The following is a 26273-nucleotide window of genomic DNA, read 5'->3' on the forward strand; positions in this document are numbered from 1 at the left end:
TGGGAGGGAATGCTGCCCTAGATCTAGGAGGGGCATCAGTGGCACAAGAATAGATTAGCCAGCATAGCTCAGCAGTTAATCTTGTTCTGGACGTACAGCTACTAAGCCCAATACTACATGGTGAAAAAACTAACATGCTCCACAGGACAAAATAAAGTGGAGAACTACCCAGCTGTTAAGTTTCATGGGGTCTTACAACAGTAATCAAAGGCTCTACACTCACTGACAGTAAATGATGGATTGAGCAAGTGGAAGTCTTACACACAGCTTTGAAAAAAGTTTAATAGCTCAACTGATACAAGACTTCTCAGACACTTACCATCCTACCTGCAAATAATTTATCCTGTACAGAAATCAAAACGCTGCTTTCTCTGGGCAAACTAACTACAAATAAGTGAATTTAGAGCCACTGTTATTAGAGACATTAATTCTTACTGAAAAAGTTAAAAATAATCCTTAAAGAACTTGTTCAACGAAGTAGTCACATCCACTATAATGAAAACAAAATTTATAACACAATCCAGGTTTTAAAAAAAAAAAAAAGTCCACTCTAAGCTTCACGTTCTATTCAATTCCTTCTTGTTTATCTTTGATGGCAACCTGTAAAACAAAAGAAATAGATAATCTGTTTTAAAGGAATTCTGTACCAGAAAGTGATCTCATTTATTTCCTCTCTAAATAGGGTTTGAAGACCAATAATTTGAGCAAAACATTCATCACTATAAAAACTATATTTGAGATTAAAGAGATGACTTGGTTTAAAAAATATTTAATCATATATTCTGATACAAAGTAAAGAAACAATGGTTTAAATCAGCAGCAGAAATATGAGCATCTCCTGATGGAAAACAGGAAATGTTCTGAGGGAGAATGCATATTTATACATTTTCCCTTACATTTTATTAATTACTGGAAGGCATTTACATGAAAAGAGGAAAACTTTCAAAGGATTTCCTGTGTGTCAACTGCTTTATTCTTTGAGATATCATTAGTTGCTGTGATTATATTAAAACAAGTCAAGGATATGATTCAATTAAGGAACTAGCAAATAGGAGTGTATGAAATTCACTATAGTTTTATTCTGAAATGTTTTTCAGACCAATGGTATCTCAAACAATTTGAGGTTAGACACTGTACAGTAAGGAATGGAGTAATTACAGAAGGGCACATAAGTGAAAGTATTATTAAAGAGTTCTTGGCATGTGAAAAAGATTTGAAAGGCAGAATTTTTCAAGTAAGTTGTTCCAGGCAACAGGCTTTCACACTTAAATGCTTGTGAAAAGGGAGAGAAAGCAAATGCTAGACACCTAGAGAGACAAGGGGTGTGGGAAACTGAACAAGATCTCAAGTGTCCTGTGGTAACACAGCCAAATTCTGCTCCGGCTTAGTGGAATTTACACATGGGTATTCAGAGCTGAATTGGGCTGATCATAACCTTACAGCTGTTGCTTTCATATGAAAAATGTAACTTAACTGTCATTTTTAAACCAGGTCACAGTTTCATAACTTTTCCCCACATTAGTGACACCGCAGTTTAGCCAGAGAAGCAAACTTACCCTGAATCTCTCCTCCAGAAGGGAGAGTTCACTGATCAGGTCCGTGATAGCATTGGTGAAAGCTTCCTGGGGACTGTAATCAGGAGTGGTCTGAACTCGAATGATGATTTTATGTTCCAGAGGATGTGGGACCTTGTATCCTGCAAACAACACCTGAGGGTCTTTCAGTAATTGCCTGAAATGGGAAGGGGGGGGGGGAGCATTTAGAGGGTACAAGACACATGACTTAAACAGTTTAGCTGCAAAATTTCTGTAAGATCCCAAAGCATGAAGTTGGTTCTGCCACACATCACACCTTTCTAACAGGCTAATTCAATCCTTGGAGAATTTTTCCATAAAGTTTTTTTTTTTGAGGGCTAGAGGGAATGTTATGTCCATGCCAGTACATACATTTCATAAAACCACTGCACATTTTGGCAGCATTGACAGATCCAGGACTGGAACAGCAGGGATAATGGGAAATGCTTAGCAAGAACTGAGCAGTGGTGTTCGTATGAACAAAGCACCAGGGTATAACTAGAATCATTTCCAGCAAAAATCCATGCAGAAGAGCTATCAAAAGCATACTTCAATCATCTGATGCAGAGAGCCCAAGTTTAGCAGTATTTACTCCTATCACTGGAGGCCACGTGCTGCTGTTCTGAGCTTATAAATTACAGAAGGGACTTACGCAAAAGACCTTCTGCATCACTAGCTATGAATGGATTAGCTCCTGCCATGTCCAACCATGTGAAGTCAACCTGGTTTACCCCTGGAGATTCTCGAATTTCCTACACTCTTAAATTAACAGTTTCTTGCTTCACTAGAATCAGTGTGTACTGCTACAATGCTAATTTGTAATTTATAAAAAAAAGTAGGCATTTGCACCTTTGCCACCCAGATCGAGTCTCATATTTTAAGGGCAGATGGGGGCCCTGGATCATCTACTCTGACCTGTATATCACAGGCCACTACCACCCCCTGCACTAAACCCAACAACCAACATTTGACCAATTTATTACAGCCCACAGAAGACTACACTATTATGTACCGCAGGCAGAGACTACGAGGGATCAAGATGCATCAGGCCCAGTAATAGCAAGGGAAACGGTAAAGTGAGATATAACCAGATCATTCAGGCAAGCAACCTGCACCCACATACTGGGGGGGGGGGGGGGAGGAACCCACAAGGTCACTGCCAATTTGACCGGGGGGGGGGGGGGGGGGGGGGAAGAGGTCTTCCCGTGTTACAAAGAACCAATCTTTACCCAAAAGTTAGAGGCTATATGCTAACACTATGTTCTAGAGCAGGAGTGGGCAAACCTTTTGGCCCGAGGGCCACATCTGGGTATGGAAATTGTATGGTGGGCCGTGAATGCTCATGAAATTGGGGGTGGGGGTGCGGTCTTGGGGCTGGGGGGTTTGGGGTGCAGGAGGGTGGGACTGAGGGGTTTGGAAGGTGGGAGGGGGATCAGGGCTGGGGAAGGGACACAGGAGGGGGTCAGGCTCGGGGAGTTGCTTACCTGAAGCAGCTCCCAGAAGCAGCTGCATGTCCCTGCTCTGGCTCCTACATGGAGGCGCGGCCAGGCTGCTCTGTGCGCTGCCCCATCTGCAGGTACTGCCCCTGCAGCTCCCATTGGCTGTGGTTCCCGGCCAATGGGAGCTGCAAGGGCAGCACTTGGGGCAGGGACAGCGTGTGGAGCCCTCTGGCTGCCCCTAAACATAAGGGCCGAAGTGGGGACATGCCGCTGCTTCCAGGAGCTGCACAGAGCGGGGCAAGCCCCCGACCCTGTTCCATGGCGGGAGCTCGAGGGCCGGATTAAAATGTCTGGTGGGCCGGATGTGACCCCTGGGCCGTAGTCTGCCCACTCCTGTGCTAGAGGTATGATTCCCATGCTTCATGTACACATACTCCTGCTAGCTCTCAGAGCGGCAGAAGTACAACCCTGCCTGAAACCAGGGGGTGTATGTCTGCCGCTGCGGCCACAGCTATTTATGCTCACGCTAGGAGCTGGCACCAGTATGTGTACACGAGCAGAAGAATCGCCCCCCAGCTCAAAGTTTGACACATGGTGGTAACAAGGGCCACAATGAGAAGTGGGTGTCAATGAACATAACTTCACATCCGTAACTACCACAAATAGGCCTGCATGCTAGTGAAAACGGCTAGTTATCCAGTGTTTATGGTTAGAGTCACACTCTGCACCTTGGCAATCTTCCCAGCTAAATGTAAGCTACTGCATCACCATTAGACCTTCACAACAGGAATTGGTTTTACTTACGATTTAATAATATTTCCAAGTGTGTGGTCTTCCTTGTTGATTGTAAACAAACAGGCATTTGGTACTTTTGTATCCTTATTAATTGTGATCCTGAGTAAAAGACAAATATTGGCATTAAAGCAAGTGATGTTATCTAACAAATCAAACCAAACGGTTCTATGCTTTCAGTCATAAATGGTTATCTTTAGATTCACACCGGATAGATCCTTTTGTACCTGTTTTGGATACACAAAGTTATGAAGTCAATATGGAATCACAATGATACTTTGATTCATCAGAAGGAGAAGTTTATGCAATCCCTACAGCATTGCTAAAGCCGCACAACAGTGACATAAGAAAACTAATGAATTTCAGAGCCCGGTTTCCTTCTTTAAGAATTACTGTAATAGCAATTGCTTCCCACACAGCTGTAGCTGTGTACTGGTATTGGCAAGGGAGAATTTTTTTCATGTGCCAAAAATGACTCTGCACAGTGCACTAATAAAAGGGTAATTTAGCAGATCATTTTACAAGCTCTGTGGGTGAAATATAGAATAATTCGTCAACCTCAAAGTTGCACCATCTTTTAAATTATAGCTTCTAAATGTCACTTCACGATGAATACTGTAAAGCCACAAACATTTTATCCTTGAGCTGTTTGCCAAATTGTCTATTCAGTAGACGCTGCCTTTAATAATTCAGATAATTTTTGGAAGATTTAGCTTACCAATTTTTTTTCCGTCTTTAATCCATTTGTATTTCTGAAAGTTTCTCACTTAACCCATAACTTTGACTGATTGTGCAGCTCAGAGACTAGGTAAAAGGTGCAACATGCAACCATTGATTTGGCAGCTGCAAAATGACAAACATAGCCATATGTACCAAATATCACAGCAAAACAGAGCAGGAGTTTGAAATGAAAGGATTTGATTGGGACATACTTGTTTATGACTGAATGTCCTAGGATTGTGTACACACAATGAAACAATTGAAACATCTCTAAGCTGGAAGCCTACTTTCGCCGCCTCAAAGAATACTTTCAAGATAACACTGAACAGCGCACTGATACACAGATACCCTCCCACCAACAACACAGGAAGAAGAACTCCACATGGACTCCTCCTGAGGGTCGAAATGAGAGTCTGGACCTATACATAGAATGCTTCCGCCGACGTGCACAGGCAGAAATTGTGGAAAAACAACATCGCTTGCCTCATAACCTAAGTCATGCAGAACGCAATGCCATCCACAGCTTCAGAAACCACCCTGACATTATCATCAAAGAGGCTGATAAAGGAGGTGCTGTTGTCATCATGAACAGGTCTGACTACCAGAAGGAGGCTGCCAGACAACTCTCCAATACCAAATTCTACAGGCCACTTTCCTCAGATCCCACTGAGGAATACACTAGGAAACTGCACCATCTACTCAGGACACTCCCTACACTAACATAGGAACAAATCAACATACTCTTAGAGCCCCGACTGGGGTTATTCTATCTACTACCCAAGATCCGAAATCCTGGACGCCCCATCATCTCGGGCATTGGCACTCTCACTGAAGGACTGTCTGGATATGTGGACTCCCTACTCAGACCCTATGCCACCAGCACTCCCAGTTATCTCCGTGACACCACTGATTTCCTGAGAAAACTACAATGCATTGGTGACCTCCCAGAAAACACCATCCTAGCCACCATGAATGTAGAGGCTCTCTACACAAACATCCCACACACAGATGGAATACAAGCTGTCAGGAACAGGATCCCTGATGACGACACAGCACAGCTTGTTGCTGAGCTCTGTGACTTTATCCTCACGCACAATTATTTCAAATTTGGTGACAATATATACCTCCAGACCAGTGGCACCGCTATGGGCACCCGCATGGCCCCACAATACGCCAACATTTTTATGGCTGACCTGGAACAACGCTTCCTCAGCTCTCGTCCACTCACGCCCCTTCTCTACCTATGCTACATTGATGACATCTTCATCATCTGGACCCATGGGAAGGAGACCCTGGAAGAATTCCACCATGATTTCAGCAGCTTCCACCCCACCATCAACCTCAGCCTGGACCAATCTACACGGGAGGTCCACTTCCTCGACACCACAGTACAAATAAGCGATGGCCACGTTACCACCACCCTACACCGAAAACCCACCGACCGCTACGCCTTCCTTCATGCCTCCAGCTTCCACCCCGGACACACCACACGATCCATCGTCTACAGCCAAGTGCTGAGGTACAACCGCATCTGCTCCAACCCCTCAGACAGAGACCAACACCTACAAGATCTTCACCAAGCATTCTCAAAACTACAATACCCACACAAGGAAATAGAGAAACAAATCAACAGAGCCAGACGTGTACCCAGAAGCCTCCTGCTACAAGACAGGCCCAAAAAAGAAACCAACAGAACTCCACTGGCCATCACCTACAGTCCTCAGCTTAAACCTCTCCAATGCATCATCAGTGATCTACAACCCATCCTGGACAATGATCCCTCACTTTCACAGACCTTGGGAGGCAGGCCAGTCCTCGCCCACAGGCAACCCGCCAACCTTAAGCATATTCTCACCAGCAACCACGCACCGCACCATAACAACTCTAACTCAGGAACCAACCCATGCAACAAACCTCGATGCCAACTCTGCCCACATATCTACACCAGCAACACCATCACAGGACCTAACCAGATCAGCTACATCATCACCGGCTCATTCACCTGCACGTCCACCAATGTTATATATGCCATCATGTGCCAGCAATGCCCCTGTGCTATGTACATTGGCCAAACTGGACAGTCACTACGCAAGAGGATAAATGGACACAAGTCAGATATCAGGAATGGCAATATACAAAAACCTGTAGGAGAACACTTCAACCTCCCTGGCCACACAATAGCAGATGTAAAGGTAGCCATCTTACAGCAAAAAAACTTCAGGACCAGACTCCAAAGAGAAACTGCTGAGCTCCAAATTGGACACCATCAGCTCAGGATTAAACAAAGACTGTGAATGGCTATCCAACTACAAAAGCAGTTTCTCCTCCCTTGGTGTTCACACCTCAACTGCTAGCAGAGCACCTCACCCTCCCTGATTGAACTAACCTCGTTATCTCCACACTGATTTATACCTGCCTCTGGAGATTTCCATTACTTGCAGCTGAAGAAGTGAGGTTCTTACCCACAAAAGCTTATGCTCCCAATACTTCTGTTAGTCTTAAAGGTGCCACACGACCCTCTGTTGCTTTTTACAGATTCAGACTAACACGGCTACCCCTCTGATACTATCTCTAAGCTGGAAATAGATTTATGGTCTGCCACCTAATTCTGAGTCCTTCTGCCAATTGAGATTTTACAATAAGAGAAACGTAGGGATGGAAGGAACCTCAAGAGCTCATCTAGTCGAGCAGTTCTCAAGCAGGAGTCCACAAGCGGGTTTCAGGGGGTCTGCAATCCCTGGCACCCGCGGGACCGGGGTGTGTGTGTCCGGCACTGCCCGGCTCAGGGGCTGGGGTGGAAGGGGGGTGGAAGGGAGCTGGCACTGCCCAGGGCTGGGGGAGGGTCTGATACAGTGGGAAAGGGGGAGCAGGGAAGGAGGGCGAGGGGAGGCTGGCGCTGCCCGGCGAGGGGGAATGGAAGGGGGTCTGGGGAAGATGTCTGGTGCGGTGGAAAAGGGGTGCGGGGAAGGGGGGGCTGGTGCTGCTCAGGTCGGGGGGGGCGGGCCGAATGGAAGGGGGCCCGGGAGGGGTTTGTCTGGCGCGACGGGAAAGGGGGGCAGGGAAGAGGGGCCGGGGGGGGGCCTGGCGCTGCCCGAGTCGCGGGGGGGGGTCTCTGGCGCGGCTCGAGGGGGACGGACCGGGGTGGTGTCTGGCGCTGTCCCGCTCGGGGGGAGAGGGAATGGAAGGGGGCCCGGGAGGGGTTTGTCTGGCGCGGCGGGAAGGGGGGAGGGGAAGAGGGGTTCGGGGGGGATGGAAGGAGGAGCGGGGGGGGCTGGCGCGGCGGGAAAGGGGGGAGGGGAAGAGGGGTTCGGGGGGGATGGAAGGAGGAGCGGGGGGGGGCTGGCGCGGCGGGAAGGGGGGGAGGGGAAGAGGGGTTCGGGGGGGATGGAAGGAGGAGCGGGGGGGGGCTGGCGCGGCGGGAAAGGGGGGGAGGGGAAGAGGGGTTCGGGGGGGATGGAAGGAGGAGCGGGGGGGGGCTGGCGCGGCGGGAAAGGGGGGAGGGGAAGAGGGGTTCGGGGGGGATGGAAGGAGGAGCGGGGGGGGGCTGGCGCGGCGGGAAGGGGGGGGAGGGGAAGAGGGGTTCGGGGGGGATGGAAGGAGGAGCGGGGGGGGGCTGGCGCGGCGGGAAAGGGGGGGAGGGGAAGAGGGGTTCGGGGGGGATGGAAGGAGGAGCGGGGGGGGGCTGGCGCGGCGGGAAGGGGGGGAGGGGAAGAGGAGTTCGGGGGGGATGGAAGGAGGAGCGGGGGGGGCTGGCGCGGCGGGAAGGGGGGGAGGGGAAGAGGGGTTCGGGGGGGATGGAAGGAGGAGCGGGGGGGGCTGGCGCGGCGGGAAGGGGGGGGAGGGGAAGAGGGGTTCGGGGGGGATGGAAGGAGGAGCGGGGGGGGCTGGCGCGGCGGGAAGGGGGGGAGGGGAAGAGGGGTTCGGGGGGGATGGAAGGAGGAGCGGGGGGGGCTGGCGCGGCGGGAAGGGGGGGAGGGGAAGAGGGGTTCGGGGGGGATGGAAGGAGGAGCGGGGGGGGGCTGGCGCGGCGGGAAGGGGGGGAGGGGAAGAGGGGTTCGGGGGGGATGGAAGGAGGAGCGGGGGGGGGCTGGCGCGGCGGGAAGGGGGGGGAGGGGAAGAGGGGTTCGGGGGGGATGGAAGGAGGAGCGGGGGGGGGCTGGCGCGGCGGGAAGGGGGGGAGGGGAAGAGGGGTTCGGGGGGGATGGAAGGAGGAGCGGGGGGGGGCTGGCGCGGCGGGAAGGGGGGGAGGGGAAGAGGGGTTCGGGGGGGATGGAAGGAGGAGCGGGGGGGGGCTGGCGCGGCGGGAAGGGGGGGGAGGGGAAGAGGGGTTCGGGGGGGATGGAAGGAGGAGCGGGGGGGGGCTGGCGCGGCGGGAAGGGGGGAGGGGAAGAGGGGTTCGGGGGGGATGGAAGGAGGAGCGGGGGGGGGCTGGCGCGGCGGGAAGGGGGGGAGGGGAAGAGGAGTTCGGGGGGGATGGAAGGAGGAGCGGGGGGGGGCTGGCGCGGCGGGAAGGGGGGGGAGGGGAAGAGGGGTTCGGGGGGGATGGAAGGAGGAGCGGGGGGGGGCTGGCGCGGCGGGAAAGGGGGGGAGGGGAAGAGGGGTTCGGGGGGGGATGGAAGGAGGAGCGGGGGGGGGCTGGCGCGGCGGGAAGGGGGGGGAGGGGAAGAGGGGTTCGGGGGGGATGGAAGGAGGAGCGGGGGGGGGCTGGCGCGGCGGGAAGGGGGGGAGGGGAAGAGGGGTTCGGGGGGGATGGAAGGAGGAGCGGGGGGGGGCTGGCGCGGCGGGAAGGGGGGGGAGGGGAAGAGGGGTTCGGGGGGGATGGAAGGAGGAGCGGGGGGGGCTGGCGCGGCGGGAAGGGGGGGAGGGGAAGAGGGGTTCGGGGGGGATGGAAGGAGGAGCGGGGGGGGCTGGCGCGGCGGGAAGGGGGGGAGGGGAAGAGGGGTTCGGGGGGGATGGAAGGAGGAGCGGGGGGGGGCTGGCGCGGCGGGAAGGGGGGGGAGGGGAAGAGGGGTTCGGGGGGGATGGAAGGAGGAGCGGGGGGGGGCTGGCGCGGCGGGAAGGGGGGGAGGGGAAGAGGGGTTCGGGGGGGATGGAAGGAGGAGCGGGGGGGGCTGGCGCGGCGGGAAGGGGGGGAGGGGAAGAGGGGTTCGGGGGGGATGGAAGGAGGAGCGGGGGGGGGCTGGCGCGGCGGGAAGGGGGGGGAGGGGAAGAGGGGTTCGGGGGGGATGGAAGGAGGAGCGGGGGGGGGCTGGCGCGGCGGGAAGGGGGGGGAGGGGAAGAGGGGTTCGGGGGGGATGGAAGGAGGAGCGGGGGGGGCTGGCGCGGCGGGAGGGGGGCGGGGGCTGGCGCTGTCCGGGGGGGCGGGGTCGAACTCGGGCCTCACAGCGCCGGGGCCCCGCCCCCCGCACTCACTTCTTCTCCCCCTCGAAGAGCAGGAAGGACTCGAAGGCCGGCGGCGCGTTCATCCTGCGGCGGTAACGGCGCCGGCGGCGCGTCCGCTGCCAGCAGCGCCGAGCTCAGGTTCCGCTTCCGGGAGCACCCAGGGGCCCGCCACTTCCGCTTCCGGGGCACTCAGCGGCGCCCCCTGCCGGCAGCGAGGAGAAATTGCCGCTCAGCAATAGGCAGCGACCCCCCGCTGAGCCCGGCCCAGGGGCGCTGCCCTCAGCCACAGCCACACCAGCCCCGTCACCACCGGCAACCCCATCGCCAAGCCCCTGGTTACCACCTTCGTGGCCAGCGCTGCCATGGCAACGCCCCCCTCGATAGCACCATCCTCACCATCGTCGCCCACGGCAACACCTGCGCCCATAGCAACATCCTCACCAGCGTCACCCACCCCGTCATCGGGCCCCTGCCGGCAGCAACACCCTCTTAGCGCCGTCGTGGCCGGTGACCCTCAGCCCGGGCAGCACCCCCCTCTGAGGGAGACACAATACATCGTTATTGATGGCAACGCCCCAAACCTGCATCTGCACAGCCCCTCTCTCACCGGGCAGCCCCCCACCCAGGGCCTGAGGTGCCAGCAGGACCCGGCTCCACAGGTGGCTCACACGCAGGCCGGGCCTGTCCCCAGTTCTGAACATGAAAGTAAATTCAATTAACTGAAAGGGTTAAAAACAAACAGTCTCTCCCCTTGAACTCAACTGAGTGACCACACATGCCACTGGCATTTTCTCCCGAGGGAGATGCTGGCAGGGAATGAAAAGCAAACACATGGCCTCATGGTAAAAGAGGTGTTTATTGTACATTCAAATACACAGCTGTTTCTCTAGCCTTGGTTCTGTACAGTGGATGGGAAGGCATAGGCCCTGGTTACTCCCTTTGACACCGGTCTGCTCTGGAGTCTATTTCCTTAGGTCACATGCACCTGATCAGGGCTAAGCCACCTCTGCAATGAGCGCACCAGCCCTGGCCCCGCATGCAATCTGATGAACTGCCAAAGGGACACATTTTCTGTGGCAAATGGATGGTTATTTGGGTCCCTCCACCAGGCTGCTAGATTGTGCTGACTCCATGTGCTGCGCTAAGTGATAATATTGGGGGGGAGGGATAGCTCAGTGGTTTGAGCATTGGCCTGCTAAACCCAGGGTTGTGAATTCAATCCTTGAGGGGGCCATTTAGGGATCTGGGGCAAAATCAGTACTTGGTCCTGCTAGTGAAGGCAGGGGGCTGGACATGATGACCTTTCAAGGTCCCTTCCAGTTCCAGGAGATGGGATATCTCCATTAACTTAACTAACTTATTGCGCAGAACAGCAGGTCTAACCCTGTGTATTCTCCATCCAGTTCAATGGAGGGGCCATGTGATCCGGCAGGTGCACTGTTCTGACCCCCAAATGGCCATGAACCAGACTGTTTATAACCAGCAACAGCAGTAACAGCCAGGCCACCTGCTCAATAGTTTCAGAGCATATGTTTACGTGGGCCTGAAATGCGGCATACGGGGTAGTGGCCAGCCTGCATTTCTATAGCACCTTTCACCAGGGATGTGAAAGCACTTTTTGGACAGGAAGCCGTTATACAGATAGTATTTTACATTTCCTGGGATCAAGAACCACATGACAGGTAAGTAAGCTTTGCAAGACCCCTGGCAGATGGGCATGGGGAGTGAAAATCTGCCTTCAGTGATTGCCGATGGGATTGCAACTGAGAACTTGGTTTAGCCGAATATATATTATCCGCAGTTACAGATCAGAAAACAGACGCAGAGGTCAAGGCCCTGGCTTTCAGAGGTGCTGAGCCCCTCCAGCTCTCACTGACTCTTGCAGGTGGATGCCAAGTGCTTCTAAAACCCAGCAATTTACCCAGGGTGGGGAAAGGTGGGAATAGAGTCAGGAGGCCTGGCTCAGAATCAGCTGCTCTAACGAACCACTTCCCCCTCTCTTCTTCCTCAAGGTGTGGAATGGTCACTGATCAGCCAGCAGTAACCACATACCACGCAATGGGGTCTGAGGTGCTGACTCAAGACTTGTCCATATTTATGTTCATTCAACAACCCAGTGAGACGGATGGATGTGCAGCTCAGGGACGTTGGTTACAAATTCCAGGCGTCAGCCAGCATCTCCAGTTAATGGATACTCTGCACCTCCATTGCGCCTTTCAGCAGAGGATTGCAAAGCACTTTAACAAAGGAGGGGAAGGCTCATCATCCCTATTTCAGAGATGGGGAAACTCAGGAACACAGCAGGGTCAAATGACTTGCCCCAGCTCACACTGTGGGTCGGTGGCAGAAGAGCGTATGGAATCCAAGCCACCTGACTCCCGGTCCCCTGCCTTAAGAGATTCCCCCTCCTCTTCTGTGGATGCATCACTACTGGCTTCAGTGCTCCACCAAGTCATTTTGACCCTGGTGTCTCAAACCCAGGGTGGAGCAGCTCAGATATAAGGTTGCATTGAGGAGCTACGATTTCACATCAGACCAGGCTTGACAAAACAGCTGGATCTTGACTGAAAGGTGAAAATAATAGTGGAGAGAGATTCCCTAGTGCAACCCTGGCAGAGGTGAGACGTGAAAGCTTCTGCACAGGCCCCCATCCCTCTCTGGGGACTAGTGAGAGCACAAGAGGGTCATTGACAAGCCGCTCACTAATGGAGACATGCTAAGCTGGCAGAAGTCCATGGCATGGCTTTTTGAGCAGCGGGGTGATGGTGAGAGCACACGGTGTCGAGGGAGTTCCCATTGCAAAGATGTCTAGTGTTGGCAGCTCTGATGGACGTAGCAGGACCAAGTGAGCAGAGTGAAAGGCGATGGAGTGGTTCACTCCAGGAGTCACGTCTGCAGCTCCAGGAGGCAGTTTCTGTCCCGGTCAGCTAGGGTGCCTGAGCTGAAGACGGCTGTGTGATGGGCATCTTCGAGGTCCTGCAGCACCTGGAATAGCCTTGTGGGTCCGTCCACATTTTCGGGGCCTGTGGAGGTGCAGGGAAGCAGAGAGAATTACCCTGAGTGGAGTGGTGCTTGCACAGCAGCTGCTGACAACACTACCAGCCCCAAGAATCACCAGAGGAGACAGCACCACCAGAAATTCGAGCCCACCCCCAGCAGCAAAGGATGATAGCTAGGGCTGGTTGAAAATGATGGCCATGGTTGATGGCCAGGACAGGGAATTATTACAAGGTAAAGTGGCATTGTCTGGGAAAAGGGAGGAGAGTGTTGATTATTAGATATAATTGCTAATCATAGCACATGCCCACTTGGGAAAGATGAATAATCCATCAACAACAAAGCAATACCTCCACTTTGGCGCAGAAGAACGTTTTCATTTTTCTCCGTCAACATCTCCAGATACTTTTCCCTTAAGGGAGCAAGATGAAACAACAATGGGTTTTCAGATGTAATCCGCAATTAACCGATTAGCCCCACTATATTCAAAGCCAAGAGGCCAGAAGGTAAAATCCTGCACAATGCCACTGATAACAGGAGTTGAAGACAATCAGCATCTCACGAGATGGTCAGGACCTTGCAAGATTAAGTTGTGTGTGTCTGCTCCCCTTGGCTAACTCTGGACACATGGTGGCTTCTTCTAAGGACCTTTGAGCAGCCACCCCAGCCTCTTGTATATGTCCATCCCCCTGCTCACCCACACTTCCTTCTTTGGGATGTAGCCCCAGTGAATGCTCAGGAAGGAGGAACTGTTCAGGGTGATATGGGGTGTAGATGAAGGAGGATGGGGACAGTCAGAAAGGGAACACTCAGGGTGAGTGTCAGGAGTTCCTGCACCGTGAAATCCATTAAGATAATGGAAGAACCTCCCAAGGGAGATGGTGAAAGCCCCACTGCTTGGGGCATTTAAACTAGAATGGACAGAGCACTGAAATAGACTGAAGGGAACAATCCTGGCCTGGGGATGGGCAAGATGTGACCTAACAGGGATTCCAATCTCCAATTTCTAGGCTAGTCACTAATGATATCTTTCTGCACAGGATCCCAGGCTGCAGACCAGTGTAGAGGGGGCCCCTGGGGATCACCCTCACTCTGGCGTCCGTCAGAATGCCTGGGACCTGTGCATATAGACAGGTACGAACTCCAGGCTGATTCCAGACGGACCTTTGAAACAGCAGAACTCTGGGCCTTAGGCAGATGATTGCCGGGGCAGAGTGCGTGGCCTGTTGGCCCCTGGGACACGTAACTCACTGTGCTGATTGGCCCCCCTCCCTCCTTGGGAACCTCAAAGATGGTCCTCCGTGAGCAAGAGCACAGTGTGTGAGACTCACTCCATGCTTACAGGCCCCTCGCAGGGCACAGAGATGATCCCTGGGTGCAAACTCCTAGAGGGGAACAGCCCCAATCATGCCGCACGAATCAAGCGACTCACCTCATTAAGTCTCTAACTCCAAACAGGTGTCTAAAAATTAACTGAGACTCTAGATCGGGATCCAGGGGGTCATTCCATTCCTGCAGAGTGACTCCATGCCGGGTTTTATCACATCCCAAACCTAGGCGACAGCAGCCAGGACAGCAGGTTAATTTGAGGTGGGCCCCCAAAGGCGGACTGTTGGTATCAGAGTGGTGCCCTCTAGTGGATGTAAGAGCCATCGGGTTTAACCACACTCACCAAGGCATTCTGCGACTCCCCCTGCTCTGGCTTCCCTGGAGGAGGGAGCGTCCGGGTGTTCCCAAGCCATCAGTACAGCAAATTAACACAGCTCTGCGCCCAAGGACACAGGAACAATACTCTGCCTTTCTCTAGCCCCTGAGCCCTGGTCTACACTACAACCGAACTCCCAGTGTAGCCAGCGCTACATCGACAGGACGGCTTCTCCTACCGCCTCTCAGGGAGCTGGGGGTGGAGCACGTATGCTGACGGGAGACGTTCTCATAGGAGCGCCTTCACTACAGCGACGCAGCTGCACCGGTGCGGCCTTGTAAGTGTAGAGAAGCCCTGAGCCAAGGGGCTCCAAGCCCTCTCGGCAGACAGCTAAAAGAACAAGCTGACAACCCACACGTCCCTAGTTTGGACTGTACCAGCCACAGCCTCTGCGGGTCAGACACAGAGGGGAACCCATCCCACCCACCCACTTGTAGATTAGACTAACACTTGATGCCCAGGCATGCCTCTCACAGATGGGACCCTGAAGGAACAGAGAGATCAGGTGACTTGCCCAAGGTCACACAATGAGGCAGTGGCAGAACTACAGCCCTAGAACCCACCCACGAGCCACGCCTCTCTGTCCCTCTGCTCTCACCACTAGACTCCCTTTCCATTCCCAAACCTTCCCCTTTGCTGGCAGGAGGCCGGGCAAGCACAGTACCTGTTTTATCCTTTTGGTGGCAGCAGCTCCATTTGTCTCCTTTGAACACTCCCGGGTGATAGGAGCCCAGCATCTCGGCGTTGTTAACGCAGACTTTCCTCAGGGCCGAGAGCCACTGGTTCAGCTCATTGACGCACTGAAACAGACACACACAGCGGGCACTGCCCTATGTCCCTGCCAGGAGCGCCAGGCACCGAGTGACTGGAGGGTCCCCACCCACGGCCCCCAGCATCACTTGGGCTGCAGCCCATGGGCACTGCCCAGCACAACGCTCGTGTGCCAGACTGGGCGCAAAGCAAAGGGCCCCCATCCGTGGCGTGCCAGCCGTGCATTGCACTAGTGCCAGAGCCTCCTCCCCGAACTAGCCGGCCTCACGAGGCAAATGAAGCGTCCGCCCCTCACCGCCCAGCACAAGAGCCTCTTCTGGCCCCTGGGACTGACCAGCTGTGTTGATCTCTGCCTCAGGACTGCTGCTCACACATTCTCAAACTGCAGAGCGTTGTGGCCGGCCTGCAGGCATAGAACCCAGGAGTCCTGACCCCCAGCCCGCTGCGCTGTCAGGGAAGGGGGACGACACCGGACATCCACGGCCAGGCCCATGAGTTCCAGTCTCCGTTCAGACTGGAGCAGTCTCCCACGCATCCTCACCCGCTCCCTGAACAGACACCCGACCAGCCCACCTTGCACTGCAGATAGGCCATCTCCAACTGTCCCGCCTCGTCAGCATAGATGATCTGCATCACGTGGGAGCTGCCAAAGCTTTTCTCCTCCACCTTCTCGGCCGCCCGGATGTTGGACAGGGTAATGAAGGAGCTTTTCTGAAATGAAGGGGAGGGCAGGCACCATGGAAACCTCAGCAGGGGAGAGGGGGCAAGGGCCGGCCCCATGGCAGAGCCCAGGAGATCTGAGCTCGCCCAGGGAGAGGCCATGCACCCTTTAGACGGGGCTTCACAGAAGAAAGCTGTCTGACCAGCCTCCCCAGACTCTAGAGACGATGCCAGCGGATCCCCTGCACTGCAGAACGGCTGGCCATGCTTCTCTGGCCTGTGCTCTGCAGGTCAGACCAGGTGATCCGAGCGGCCCCCTCTGCCCTTCAGCTCTCGAACGGATGGGCAGGAAGAGCCTTCAAGGCCCTGGGGCAGCGTTGGCCAGTTCACCCACCCCAATGGCGGTTTTAATCTGGCCCTCGAGCTCCTGCTGGGGAGTGGGGTCTGGAGTTTGCCCCACTCCAACCGGGGAGCAGGATCGGGGGCTGCTTCACGACCACTTCACCCACCCCTGGCGCTTTGCATCTTGAATTCTCACCACCACCCCCAGAAGCCAGCAGTTCAGCTCCACATCACAGATGGGCAAATGGAGGTACAGGCCCAACCCCGGCTCCCAGTCCCACCAGTGCGAGAGAATCCTCCCCTCCCCCCCACGGACAGGCCAGCAGAGTCTTTGCCCTGTGTCGCTGCCAGGTGCGTCAGGGGACGAATATCCCCTAGAGCAGAGTGTTCCCGGGGGGCTCACTGCGACGCTGGCAGCAGGGGCTGGGCTGGGGGCTGAGTGAGGAAGCAGCTTCCATCTGTCTGCCAGGTCCAGGTGGAGCCGTGTCCATCTGGGGCCGAAGACATGGGACCAGCAGCTGCCTTCCTGAGATGGGCCCGTCCGAGGGATGGGCTGCAAACCACCCCCCACTAATGCAGGGGGCGTCCCCCTTACCTTGGAGTTGGGCGTCTTGGCAAAGCTGAGGGCCTCGCTCGTCAGCGAGAAGTAGAGTTTCTTAAAGGAAGATGACAACAGCGGCCCTTTGCCTTTGCTCTTGTGGATGAATAAAGGCCCCTCCTTCACAACCAGCGTCTGCGCCTTCGGCTGGTCCACCTCTGCAAGCAACAGGGATGCCCTCAGAACCAGCCAGCTGCCGCTTAGCCCCCGGGCAGCCGCAGGCCTCAGAGCAGTGAGTTCCAGAGCTATTCCCATTTCACAGCTGGGGCAAGCACACAGGTCTCCTGCCCAAGGCAGTGCCCTGTCTGCTGGAGCACACCGCCTGCAGGCAGGGCCGTCTGCGACAGAGATGACAATTTCCTGCACTGTCCCTGGAAAACCTTCTTGGGCCTGGAGTCCATGGTATTAAGAATGCAAAGCTTATGCATTGCTGTGGGATTGCATGTCATGCCTCCAGGGGCAGACGGGACCAATGTGAACCCGGGGGAGTGTTCTGCACTCCCAGGGAGCGTTCTGCACTCCCAGGGAGCGTTTGAAACTATGGACCAGACAAGAATGACCTTTGGGGGACAAACAGTTAAGTGGGTTGCCTAGGGAATCTCTGGGGAGGTATACAGGAAAGGCTAACCTATGCACAGGCTGCCACAACCTTGTAACCACAGAAACCCCCCTGGGTGTGGTGTGAAGGGCTGCTCACCCCTTGCTGGAGCTGGGGGTGATCTCTGGTAAGCATATTAGCACACATGTAGGTTTTTACTGTTTGTAACGCTGTCACCTGAAGAACAGGGTGTTTGCTTAGAAAGGGCTGCGTGGTACCTGGTTACTATGGGAAATTCTCCTGTCCTAGCCTCTGGACGGGAAGCAAAGCGCAGACATTGGCCTTTTAGACAGTCTGGCTTGCTGGGCTTATCACAGCATAGGCAGGGGACTGTGTAGCCTGGGGAAACCCGAGTCAGGTGGTTGTGAGATGTGAGTCTCTGTCCAAGAAAGGGGATGGCTGGGGCCTGAGGACTAAAAGTGGGTGTCCTTGCTGATCCATGGAGCAGGAATACAGGTCCCCTGACCTGTGACAGGCTACTTCATTGATCCCAGTCTGATCCACCTTGCTCTATCCATCTAGGCTGAGTAGAGAGACTGAGTCCCAGCGTCCTACTTGTGGGGGCCAGAAGCTGCTATGCTTTTAGAAGAAGGATTCAGCCCAAAGCCACATCAGCGATTGTGAATCCCCCTGGAGACAGATGGAGCAAAGTGTGGGGTCCTTAGGCCAACTGGCTCCAGCAGATCGATTCACCTTCCTTCTCCTCGAGGTCTATGAGCTTGGTGATGAACTCCTTCATCTGGGAGATGCTCTGCTGGATGGTGGGCTGCAGAGGGGCCATCCAGCCTTCCTTGGCCCGGCTGGCCGCAGCGTCCATGTTCCCCACGGTCTGGATAGCCTGGTGCCAAACGAGAGGGAAGGATCACAGCACGCCACCAGAGCTGCCCACAGGGCAAAGCCAGGAGAGTTACCCTCTGCCTGACCTCAGGGCAGGAAGAGAACCCAGGAGTCCTGATTCTCAGTCCCCCACTGTAGAGAAACGGGCAGCTAGACACGGGCAGACTCTGTGGTTCGCTCTGGCTGCGTGACTGACGCTGCCCACAGCTGCCTGGAGTCTCCCCTGAATGTCCTGGCCTTGCTCAGAGCTGCAGGGAAGCTAGCGGATTCCATTGCTGCCTTCCATCCAACGGGAGCATGGCACACTGGGTCAGCAGGCAGCGAGGGCTGCCTGGGGGGATACCGCCTGTGCTCCCATGCCAGCCCCTCGGCTTGTCTGATCGGAAACGCTGCATTGGGAAGCGCTGGCAGGGTCCCTTATGGACACAGACACCCCACCCCCTGCCGCCAATGGAGCACAGCGTGGGGCAAAACGGGACTTACCTTGGCTAGGAGCAGCAGGGTCCGACTGGTGCGGGCATCTGCATGTTTCTCCCGCAGGTGGAAGAGCTTGGGGGACATGATGGCAGGAGAGAAGAAGCGGAGGCAGAGGAAGCTAGTGACAGCAATGAACTTCACGTTCTGCAGGAGGAGAGCGGCCAGGGAGGGGTGCGGTATCAGCAGGGAGACAGAAGGAAATCATTCATTAAACACCAATAGCAGTAACTTAGGCCTCCCAGGGAGATGCTATGGGTCTGTCAGCTGATCTCTGTGTAAGCACAATCAGAATCAGGCCCCCCGAGCCTCCATGGGTCAGCAGTGTCGCAAAGTGCTTTCGCAATTATACAGTGTGTTCTCCCGCCACTGTAATGCAGCCACCTCTGGGGTGGAACGAACATGCCAGCTGTTTGACAAGGCAGCCAACAGTGGGGAAGAATCCTGCATTCAACTTAAACTGCAAAGGGGAATTCAGGGAGACATGTACCATGCTGGATATGGGGACAGTCAGAAAAATGCAGTTTTCTTCCTGCAGAAAATTCAGATGAAGAGGGGGAGGGGGGGAATGATTTTTATCTCAATTTTCTCTGGAGAATTTTGACATTTCAGTGAAAATCTGAAAACTGGTACATTTCAATTTGCTGCCATGGTACCTCATGGGAGCTGTAGTTCGGTGCCTCATGCTCTCCTATTCTCCTATATTGGTACAGCTTCCTGGTTGGACTACATCTCCCATGATGCACCACGGGGTTCCCTGGCCTTGGTGCATCACGGGACATGTAGAACAGCCAAGGAGAACCACGCTACAATTCCCATAAGACACCGGGGCAGGCTAATCCACATCAAGATATTTCAATTTTCATTTTTTTGACAAAAAGTTCAAGATTCTCCACAGCGCTTCCTGTGAAAAAAAGATTATTTAGCCAAAAACCCCATTTTCCATCCCAGAAGAGTTTAATTTCTGACCAGCCCTGCAGGCCACCATTGCTTCATTAATGGCCCAGAGGGAAGAGCGCCCCCTGCTGAACCACAGCGCTGCTCCTTGCAGCTCCCACCTCAGCAGGCCCCGCACTGGGGCCCGTCTTGGTCCAGACAGAAACAAGGCTGCGATTTCCAGCCAGGGCTGTCCCCTTCCCATCACTGCTGGGTATGACAGCAGGCTCAGGGCAGCTGCTGCCTGGCGGGTTAAGCTGCTCTGCAGCCTCACAGCCAATGCCTGTTGGAAGCCAGCCACAGCACGGGACAGCCAGGTCCCCCCGGAGAGTCATGGTCTGGCAGTGAAAGTCACCATCTCCGTCTCTGTGCTGGGCTGGCTTCTCTCTGGGCCGGTGACAGAAAGGGATGGGGAGGGCCTGGCACCTGACCTTGTGTTTGTTCCCCGGGAAGCGCTCCTCGACCCGCTTGAAGAGCTGCCTGAAGGTGGCGCGGATGGTGGCGGGACACGTCCTCACCGACTTGGCGATGGCGATGAGCAGGTCGGTCAGGTAGGACTGCAGGTGCTGGGTGCTCTGCTGGATCACCTCGCTCTCCGTCTGGATCCGATGGAGCCCGGAGCACCTGCCGGGCAAGCCACATGGACACGGTCAGGAACGCACACTGGGGGAGACTGTGAGTGGTCTCTGCAGCTGGGGTGCAGGGCTGCCAATCCACATGCTTCAGGACACATGCTGGCCACTGGCTGGGGTCAGGAAGGATTGCTGCCCTTCTCCACCGGGGTGAGGACCACACCATTTGGTGTGAAGAGTCTAGCACAGCCGGACGTGGGATATAGGACACTGAACTAGCTGGACCATCACCGGGTGAGTTAGCTCCCTCCTTCCTAAGTCATCAGCCAATCCCCTGGCATCTGTCTGGCTCGGTTTAGAGACAGGCCTGAGACACCAAGTCCGGAGTGGGAGCTGGAGGTTTGGTTTGGGCTCCTCTCTAGCCCTATGATTCCAGAGCAGAGAGAGAGATTTGCAGCCAGGGACTTACAGGCTTTCGGAGAACGCTCTGTTTGGAGGGGAACATCAGCCACACAGAGTCTAGGGCCTGATCCTCAGCTGGTGTCAGTCAGTGTAGATCCATTGACGTCAATGGAGCAATGCCACCAGCTGAAGATCTGGCCCCTTAGGGTACGTGTACACAGCAACCCCCCCCCTCCCAACCCCCAGGTCAGCTGACTTGGCCTCGCGCTGAACAATAGCTGTGTCGATATCCAAGCTCGGATGGGAGCCCGGGCTCTGAAACCCAGCAAGGGGGAGCGGCTCAGCGCCCAGACTCCAGCCTGGGCCCTAATGTCTACACTGCTCTTTTAGCCCCAAAGCGCAAGCCCCATGAGCCCGAGTCAGCTGCCCGGGCTCAGACTCGCTGCCGTGGGGTTTGGTTTGCTGTGTGGACGTACCCCGAGACTCTGGCTCTTAAAGATTGTGGGCCTGATCAAATTTGCATCAGGTCTTCATGGGAGTTACAGCCAGGGGAGAGGAGCATCCGGCCTCCCGCATCCCCTACGCTCAGGGAGCGCTGTCAGCTCCAGCAGCAGCGTGGTCTCAGGGCAGGGTGGCTGGTGCCAGGGCAATCCGGGGTAGCAGTCTACATGTCAGCGCCACATTCCTCGGCGTCTGAGCCAGAACAAGGCTCTTGGGTTTCTGCCACTCTCGTCCCCTGCCTGGCGCCCGGCACGGCCTCTTACCCGACCTCTTTAATCTCCACCTTGCTGGGATCCAACTCGATGTACTTCTTCTCATCAAACACTCGGTTCACGGTCGGCCCCAGGACGCTGTGCAAATACTGCATCCCTGCCACCTAAGGAGAGGCGGCCAGTGAGGCAGGCAGAGGAGTGTGCAGCTCACGCGCACACCCTCACACACACACACACACTCCCCCCCCGCCCCCCCAGCATTTACAGGCATAGTCCTGCATCCAAAGGGCAAAGCTGGATCCACGCCACGTGTCCGGATCTCTCCCCCACTGCAGCCCTTTGGCCAATGAAAGTCTCAGAGGTCACCCCACTATCTCACTGAGCATGGGAGGTCTAACGTTTATAGATGGACTCCAGCTACAGAGATCCAGGCCCAGGTCTCCTCACCGTTCATTGCTCTCAGAGCTGGGCGTTTGTCCTGGCCCGTTACAGAGATAAGGGCGGGCTACAGAGTAAAGATCTGGATCCAAACTCCCCACGGTCACCGGGTTTCAGCAAAGACCCAGCTCTGCTCCCAACTCGTGGAGCGAATCTCAAGGCAGACTAGGGCCTGCAACTGGAGGGGGCCAGACTCAATTATCTAGGAGGTCATCTCCCGCCCCGGCATCTGTGGATACTACAAGACCGATAACACACTCCAGGGGATAACACGTGGCGGCTGAGCACGGGGCAGCACCTTCAGAAAGGATTCCATCGACTTCGAGGCCAGGGAGTTGCTCCGGAATAACGTGTTTGGCTCATCTGAAAATGAGAGCGTCACCCGTGAGAGAGCCAAGGAGCCAGAGCCCCCGGGAGCAGAATTTTCCTGGCACGTCTAGCACACTTAGGGCATATCTTGCAGGCCAGCCTGAATGTGCTTGGATAAAATAAGAACAACCCAAAGCTTCACTTTGGAGCTCAAGTCAAACCCAAACTGACCCTTTGGGGGCCCTGGAAAAATTCAGGTCCCTTCCCCAATTATTTTATTATCATTCCTGTTGCAGTTTCTAAGCATTCCCATCATGGCAGGGTCTCCTGCCTTCCAGCCCAGCCGTGCAGGCCCAATGGGAATGGAGGCGACTCTCAGCAGTCCTGACACCTAGTTCCCACTAACGTTCAGCCTCAAGCACGGAGCTGAGCCAACCCTCCAGGCCTTTTGGCGATCGGCCCCACTCGGATACTTGGGCCCACGTCTCCCAACGCAACATTAATCCAGGTGGCGACATTATTCCGCACGTGGTACTGCAGCCCTTGTGACTCCATCCTGGCCAGCAGACGTTAGCCCGGGTCACTAGGAGAAGAGAGCTCTTCCCGAAGCCTGGCTCCAGATCAGAACACCCCCGAAGTGGGGGGTTGGCCTGTTTTACAATTCAGTGCCATCAGTGGACTCCAGAGCCACCCAGCCTCTTATCTGTGACCTCTCTGCATCATCAGCTGTTTGGAGGTTGACAGAAAAACTCACCTGGGCCGGGGCAGCTGACCCTGATTCATCCCAAACCTACAGGGACATGGTGGGTTTGAAAACATGAACCAGACGTCACCGTGTTTGCGACAGACTTGGGGGATGATGGGGGGAGAAGGGGTGGGGTGGGGAAGGGCAAAGACAGTCTGATGAAAGACTCTCAGCTTCCCTGCTTCTAAGAGGAAGGACGGTCCAGTGGTTAGAGCAGCAGCCCAGTCTATGGCTTCCTGTATTACCTGGGACAAGTCACCTACTCTCTGTGCCCCAGGTCCCCCTTTGTACAAGAGGGATAATAGTCCTGCCCTGCCACCCAAGGCCTTTGCGAGGTTGAATCCATTAAGGACGGGGAGGGGCGGAGATCCTCCAGTGACAGCGGCCATAGATGCCCCTTGGACAGATTCTCCTTTCTCACCAGCGCAGTTAAACTCGTTCAGAGCTGGGGCTTCAGCAGCCACTTTAACCAAACACCAACTTTACCTTACTTACGAACAATGTCCCATTTTCTTACTTGCCAGTAGATGGCGCTCTTTGTATTCACTACTTACATACCCAGAGCCAGGTAAACAAACCAGGCGAGAGACAACCTTGTAACAGCGGTGGCACTGCACCGGATTTACATCAGAGAAAGCGAGAGGAGAACCGGGCTCACAGCTGCAGGACACGCACCTGGCTTTTGGGACGCTCGTCTATCCCGTACACATGCAGCAGGCTGCCCCTTACCTAGAATCACTTGGGTTGTTTAATGGAATCCCCGGGTGTGAAAGGGGACAGGTAAGTGACAGGAGAAAAATGGTTTGTGAATTCCTGCTAGTTTTACATCCCCGTAACTACACCTACCTCTCCCCTTTCATCGGTAGATCTCAAAGCACGTTCCAAAGAAGGTGAATAGCATTATCCCACTTTACAGGTGGGGAAACTGAGGCACAGCGGGGCAATGACTTGTCCAAGGCCAGCCAGCAGAGCCAGGAATAGAACCCAGGTCTGCTGAATTCCAGTCCAGTACTCTATCCACTAGGGTCCCAGACCATTTGACTCTAGCCGGGTCACTCGCGGCTAGTGTAATAACAGGCTCCTCCCCATAGCCTCACCCGTTTTATCCAGCTCCAGCTTGAAGAGGAGATCCAGGAACTCTTTGGCCAAGCCTTGGCCTAGGAAGAGCTTGACGAGGTTGATGGCCACTTCCTGCCTGCACTCCGCCGTCGTGGTTTCGTCGATCAGGGTGATTAAGCGAAGCTTCCCATCCTGCTGGGAAGAGAAGCGGGGGCCGCAGTGAGTGGAAGAGGCAACCAGGATAAGGCCTTCGCCCTCGGCAGGGCAGAGCTGGGTTCTGGGGAGTTTTCTTGGCTGCTGGCAGCTCTGGAGGCTGAAGTGTCGTCTACAGAGTGGGTACAGCGTGGGCATTGGCAGAGCTGGGGTAACCAACCCTGCTTGGCCTGACAGAGGGGTTCGAAACCCTGCCTCAGTGGTAAAAGCACGAGCCTCTGCCACCTGAGCTACAGGAGTCACTCCCTTAGCTGCCAGCTGTAGTAGACTGTTGTCCTTTTACATGGGCCAGCCACTGGACAGAGAGAAAGACCACACTCGCTTAGTGTGGCTTATACTCGCTTCCCCCATGCAGCCCCACCAAAACGCCTTACAGACTGTAGGCTGCTTGGGGCTGGGGCCATCTCTGTTGTGTGTTTGTACAGCACCTATCACAACGGGGTCCTGGGCTCCGTAGCTCGTTGCCAGTCCCAGGAGCTCCTACAGTGACAGATTATTTGAGTTCCGAAGGGCGTTTAACTGGTTTAATTCTTTGGATAGCGTAATGTACCTAGCACACATGCGCCTAAAACATTTGCTCATGTGCATGTGTGAGCATGTGCGGTAACCATTGGAACAGCTTCCCAAGGGATGTGGTGGATTCTCCCTCACTTGGGAGCTTTACGTCCAGTCTGGACATCTCTCTAAACTCAATGCTCTAGTTTACCCTCTGGTTATGGGGCTCCATGCAGGAATCGCTAGGTCCGGTCTCTGAAGAATAGACTAGATGATCAGAGTGGCCTGAAAAAAAATCTATGACTGAACTCCTGTTCTGAACGGGGGTGATGCCGGGAAAGACTAGCCACGTGCCCAGCCTCCCGGCTGTGTTCTGCGTGGGATGGTGTGGTGCAGCCAGCTCACCTTGGGCCCCGCTTTTACTTCTTGGCACAGCAGCTGGACCAGAGGCTGGTAGTAACTGCCTGGCAGCACCGTCTCATCTCGAAGCCTCACCTGCAGCTGCAGGGAGCCCAGGTTGCCTCTGAAATGGACGGAGCACAGAACCAAAGAGTGGAGAGAAGCCAGAAGCTGGGAATGGGCGACAGGGGATGGATCACTTGATGATTACCTGTTCTGTTCATTCCCTCTGGGGCACCTGGCATTGGCCACTGTCAAAAGACAGGATACCGGGCTAGATGGATCTTTGGTCTGACCCAGTAGGGCCACTCTTATGTTTCTATAAGATACCACGTGTGCCAGGACCAACGAGGACACCCACCCGATCGTGGTGCGCAGAAATCCCATGGACGGGCGTCCCCTCGAAAGGGCTGGCACAGAAATACAGACGCAGAGGGGAGAGCGCTCCCTACTGCATCGCCCGCCCTGCTCTCTGCAAGCCCCAGGAACGATGGGGTCACCACTGCCTCGGAGGGAGAGCGCCCCCTGCTGAATCCCCTGGCGTTCTCTCTGCATTTTATGGCCCGAAAACGTAACTGGATAAAGACAGACTCACTCATCCACTCTGGGCTTGGATTTATCTGGCCTCAGCCTGAACCATCCTTCCTCTTGCTGAATGGTCTGTGACCCCTGGATATTAAACACCACCTAGGAAGGAACGCAGGAGGAGAAAGCTGGCAAGGAAAACCGACCGGGTTACCACAGGGCACTTTCGCTATCGAATCACTTCTGGAATAGTTGAGACGAGTGTCACCTGCTACTTCTCTCACCGTTAGCTCGTTCTCATGGCCAATTGCACGTATTACACCACCACCTAGGAGGCAGCAACTGAGATCAGGGCCCCCCATGGCGCTAGGCGCTGTCCGTGCACATAATGAGAGACTGTCCCCCCTTCCACCCCTCCCCCAAGGCGCTTACAGTGCAACAGACAAGAGAGACAGGGTGGGAGAAAGGATTTCAGATGGGGAATGGAGACCCAGAGAGATCGGGTGACTTGCCGTGAAGTCCCACGGGAAGGATGTGGCAAAGATGGGAACTGATACCCGGTAATCCTGAACGCCCCC

The 26273-nt window shown here is 54.9% G+C and overlaps 2 protein-coding genes across 3 annotated transcripts in view; both read right to left on the bottom strand.

Moving 5' to 3' along the window:
* Window positions 1–262: 262 nt before the first annotated feature.
* Window positions 263–10066, bottom strand: POLR2J (RNA polymerase II subunit J). The gene is made up of 4 exons (XM_054008391.1): window positions 9938–10066; window positions 3818–3907; window positions 1557–1731; window positions 263–600 (listed from the first exon to the last, which is right to left on the bottom strand). The coding sequence occupies exons 1-4, from the start codon at window positions 9988–9990 to the stop codon at window positions 565–567; spliced, it is 354 nt and encodes a 117-aa protein (XP_053864366.1). The 5' UTR covers window positions 9991–10066; the 3' UTR covers window positions 263–564.
* Window positions 10067–10744: 678 nt separating this feature from the next.
* Window positions 10745–26273, bottom strand: part of LOC128825756 (ras GTPase-activating protein 4-like) — a 48464-nt gene continuing 32935 nt past the window's right edge. The window contains exons 8-21 of one of the 2 annotated variants that reach the window (XM_054008520.1): window positions 25766–25857; window positions 25177–25294; window positions 24102–24255; window positions 22249–22313; window positions 21564–21676; window positions 20257–20449; window positions 18899–19036; window positions 18272–18416; window positions 16978–17138; window positions 15954–16091; window positions 15274–15409; window positions 14337–14457; window positions 13255–13316; window positions 10745–12930 (exon numbers count right to left, since the gene is read on the bottom strand). In XM_054008520.1, the coding sequence (XP_053864495.1) occupies window positions 12794–12930; window positions 13255–13316; window positions 14337–14457; window positions 15274–15409; window positions 15954–16091; window positions 16978–17138; window positions 18272–18416; window positions 18899–19036; window positions 20257–20449; window positions 21564–21676; window positions 22249–22313; window positions 24102–24255; window positions 25177–25294; window positions 25766–25857 (1773 nt within the window). In that variant the 3' untranslated portion in view covers window positions 10745–12793. Of the gene's footprint in view, window positions 12931–13254; window positions 13317–14336; window positions 14458–15273; window positions 15410–15953; window positions 16092–16977; window positions 17139–18271; window positions 18417–18898; window positions 19037–20256; window positions 20450–21563; window positions 21677–22248; window positions 22314–24101; window positions 24259–25176; window positions 25295–25765; window positions 25858–26273 lie in introns of both variants that reach the window. The other variant, XM_054008519.1, reaches the window with a different exon arrangement.

Source organism: Malaclemys terrapin, chromosome 18 (assembly GCF_027887155.1).
Source record: "Malaclemys terrapin pileata isolate rMalTer1 chromosome 18, rMalTer1.hap1, whole genome shotgun sequence".
NCBI classification, from domain to species: Eukaryota; Metazoa; Chordata; order Testudines; family Emydidae; genus Malaclemys; species Malaclemys terrapin.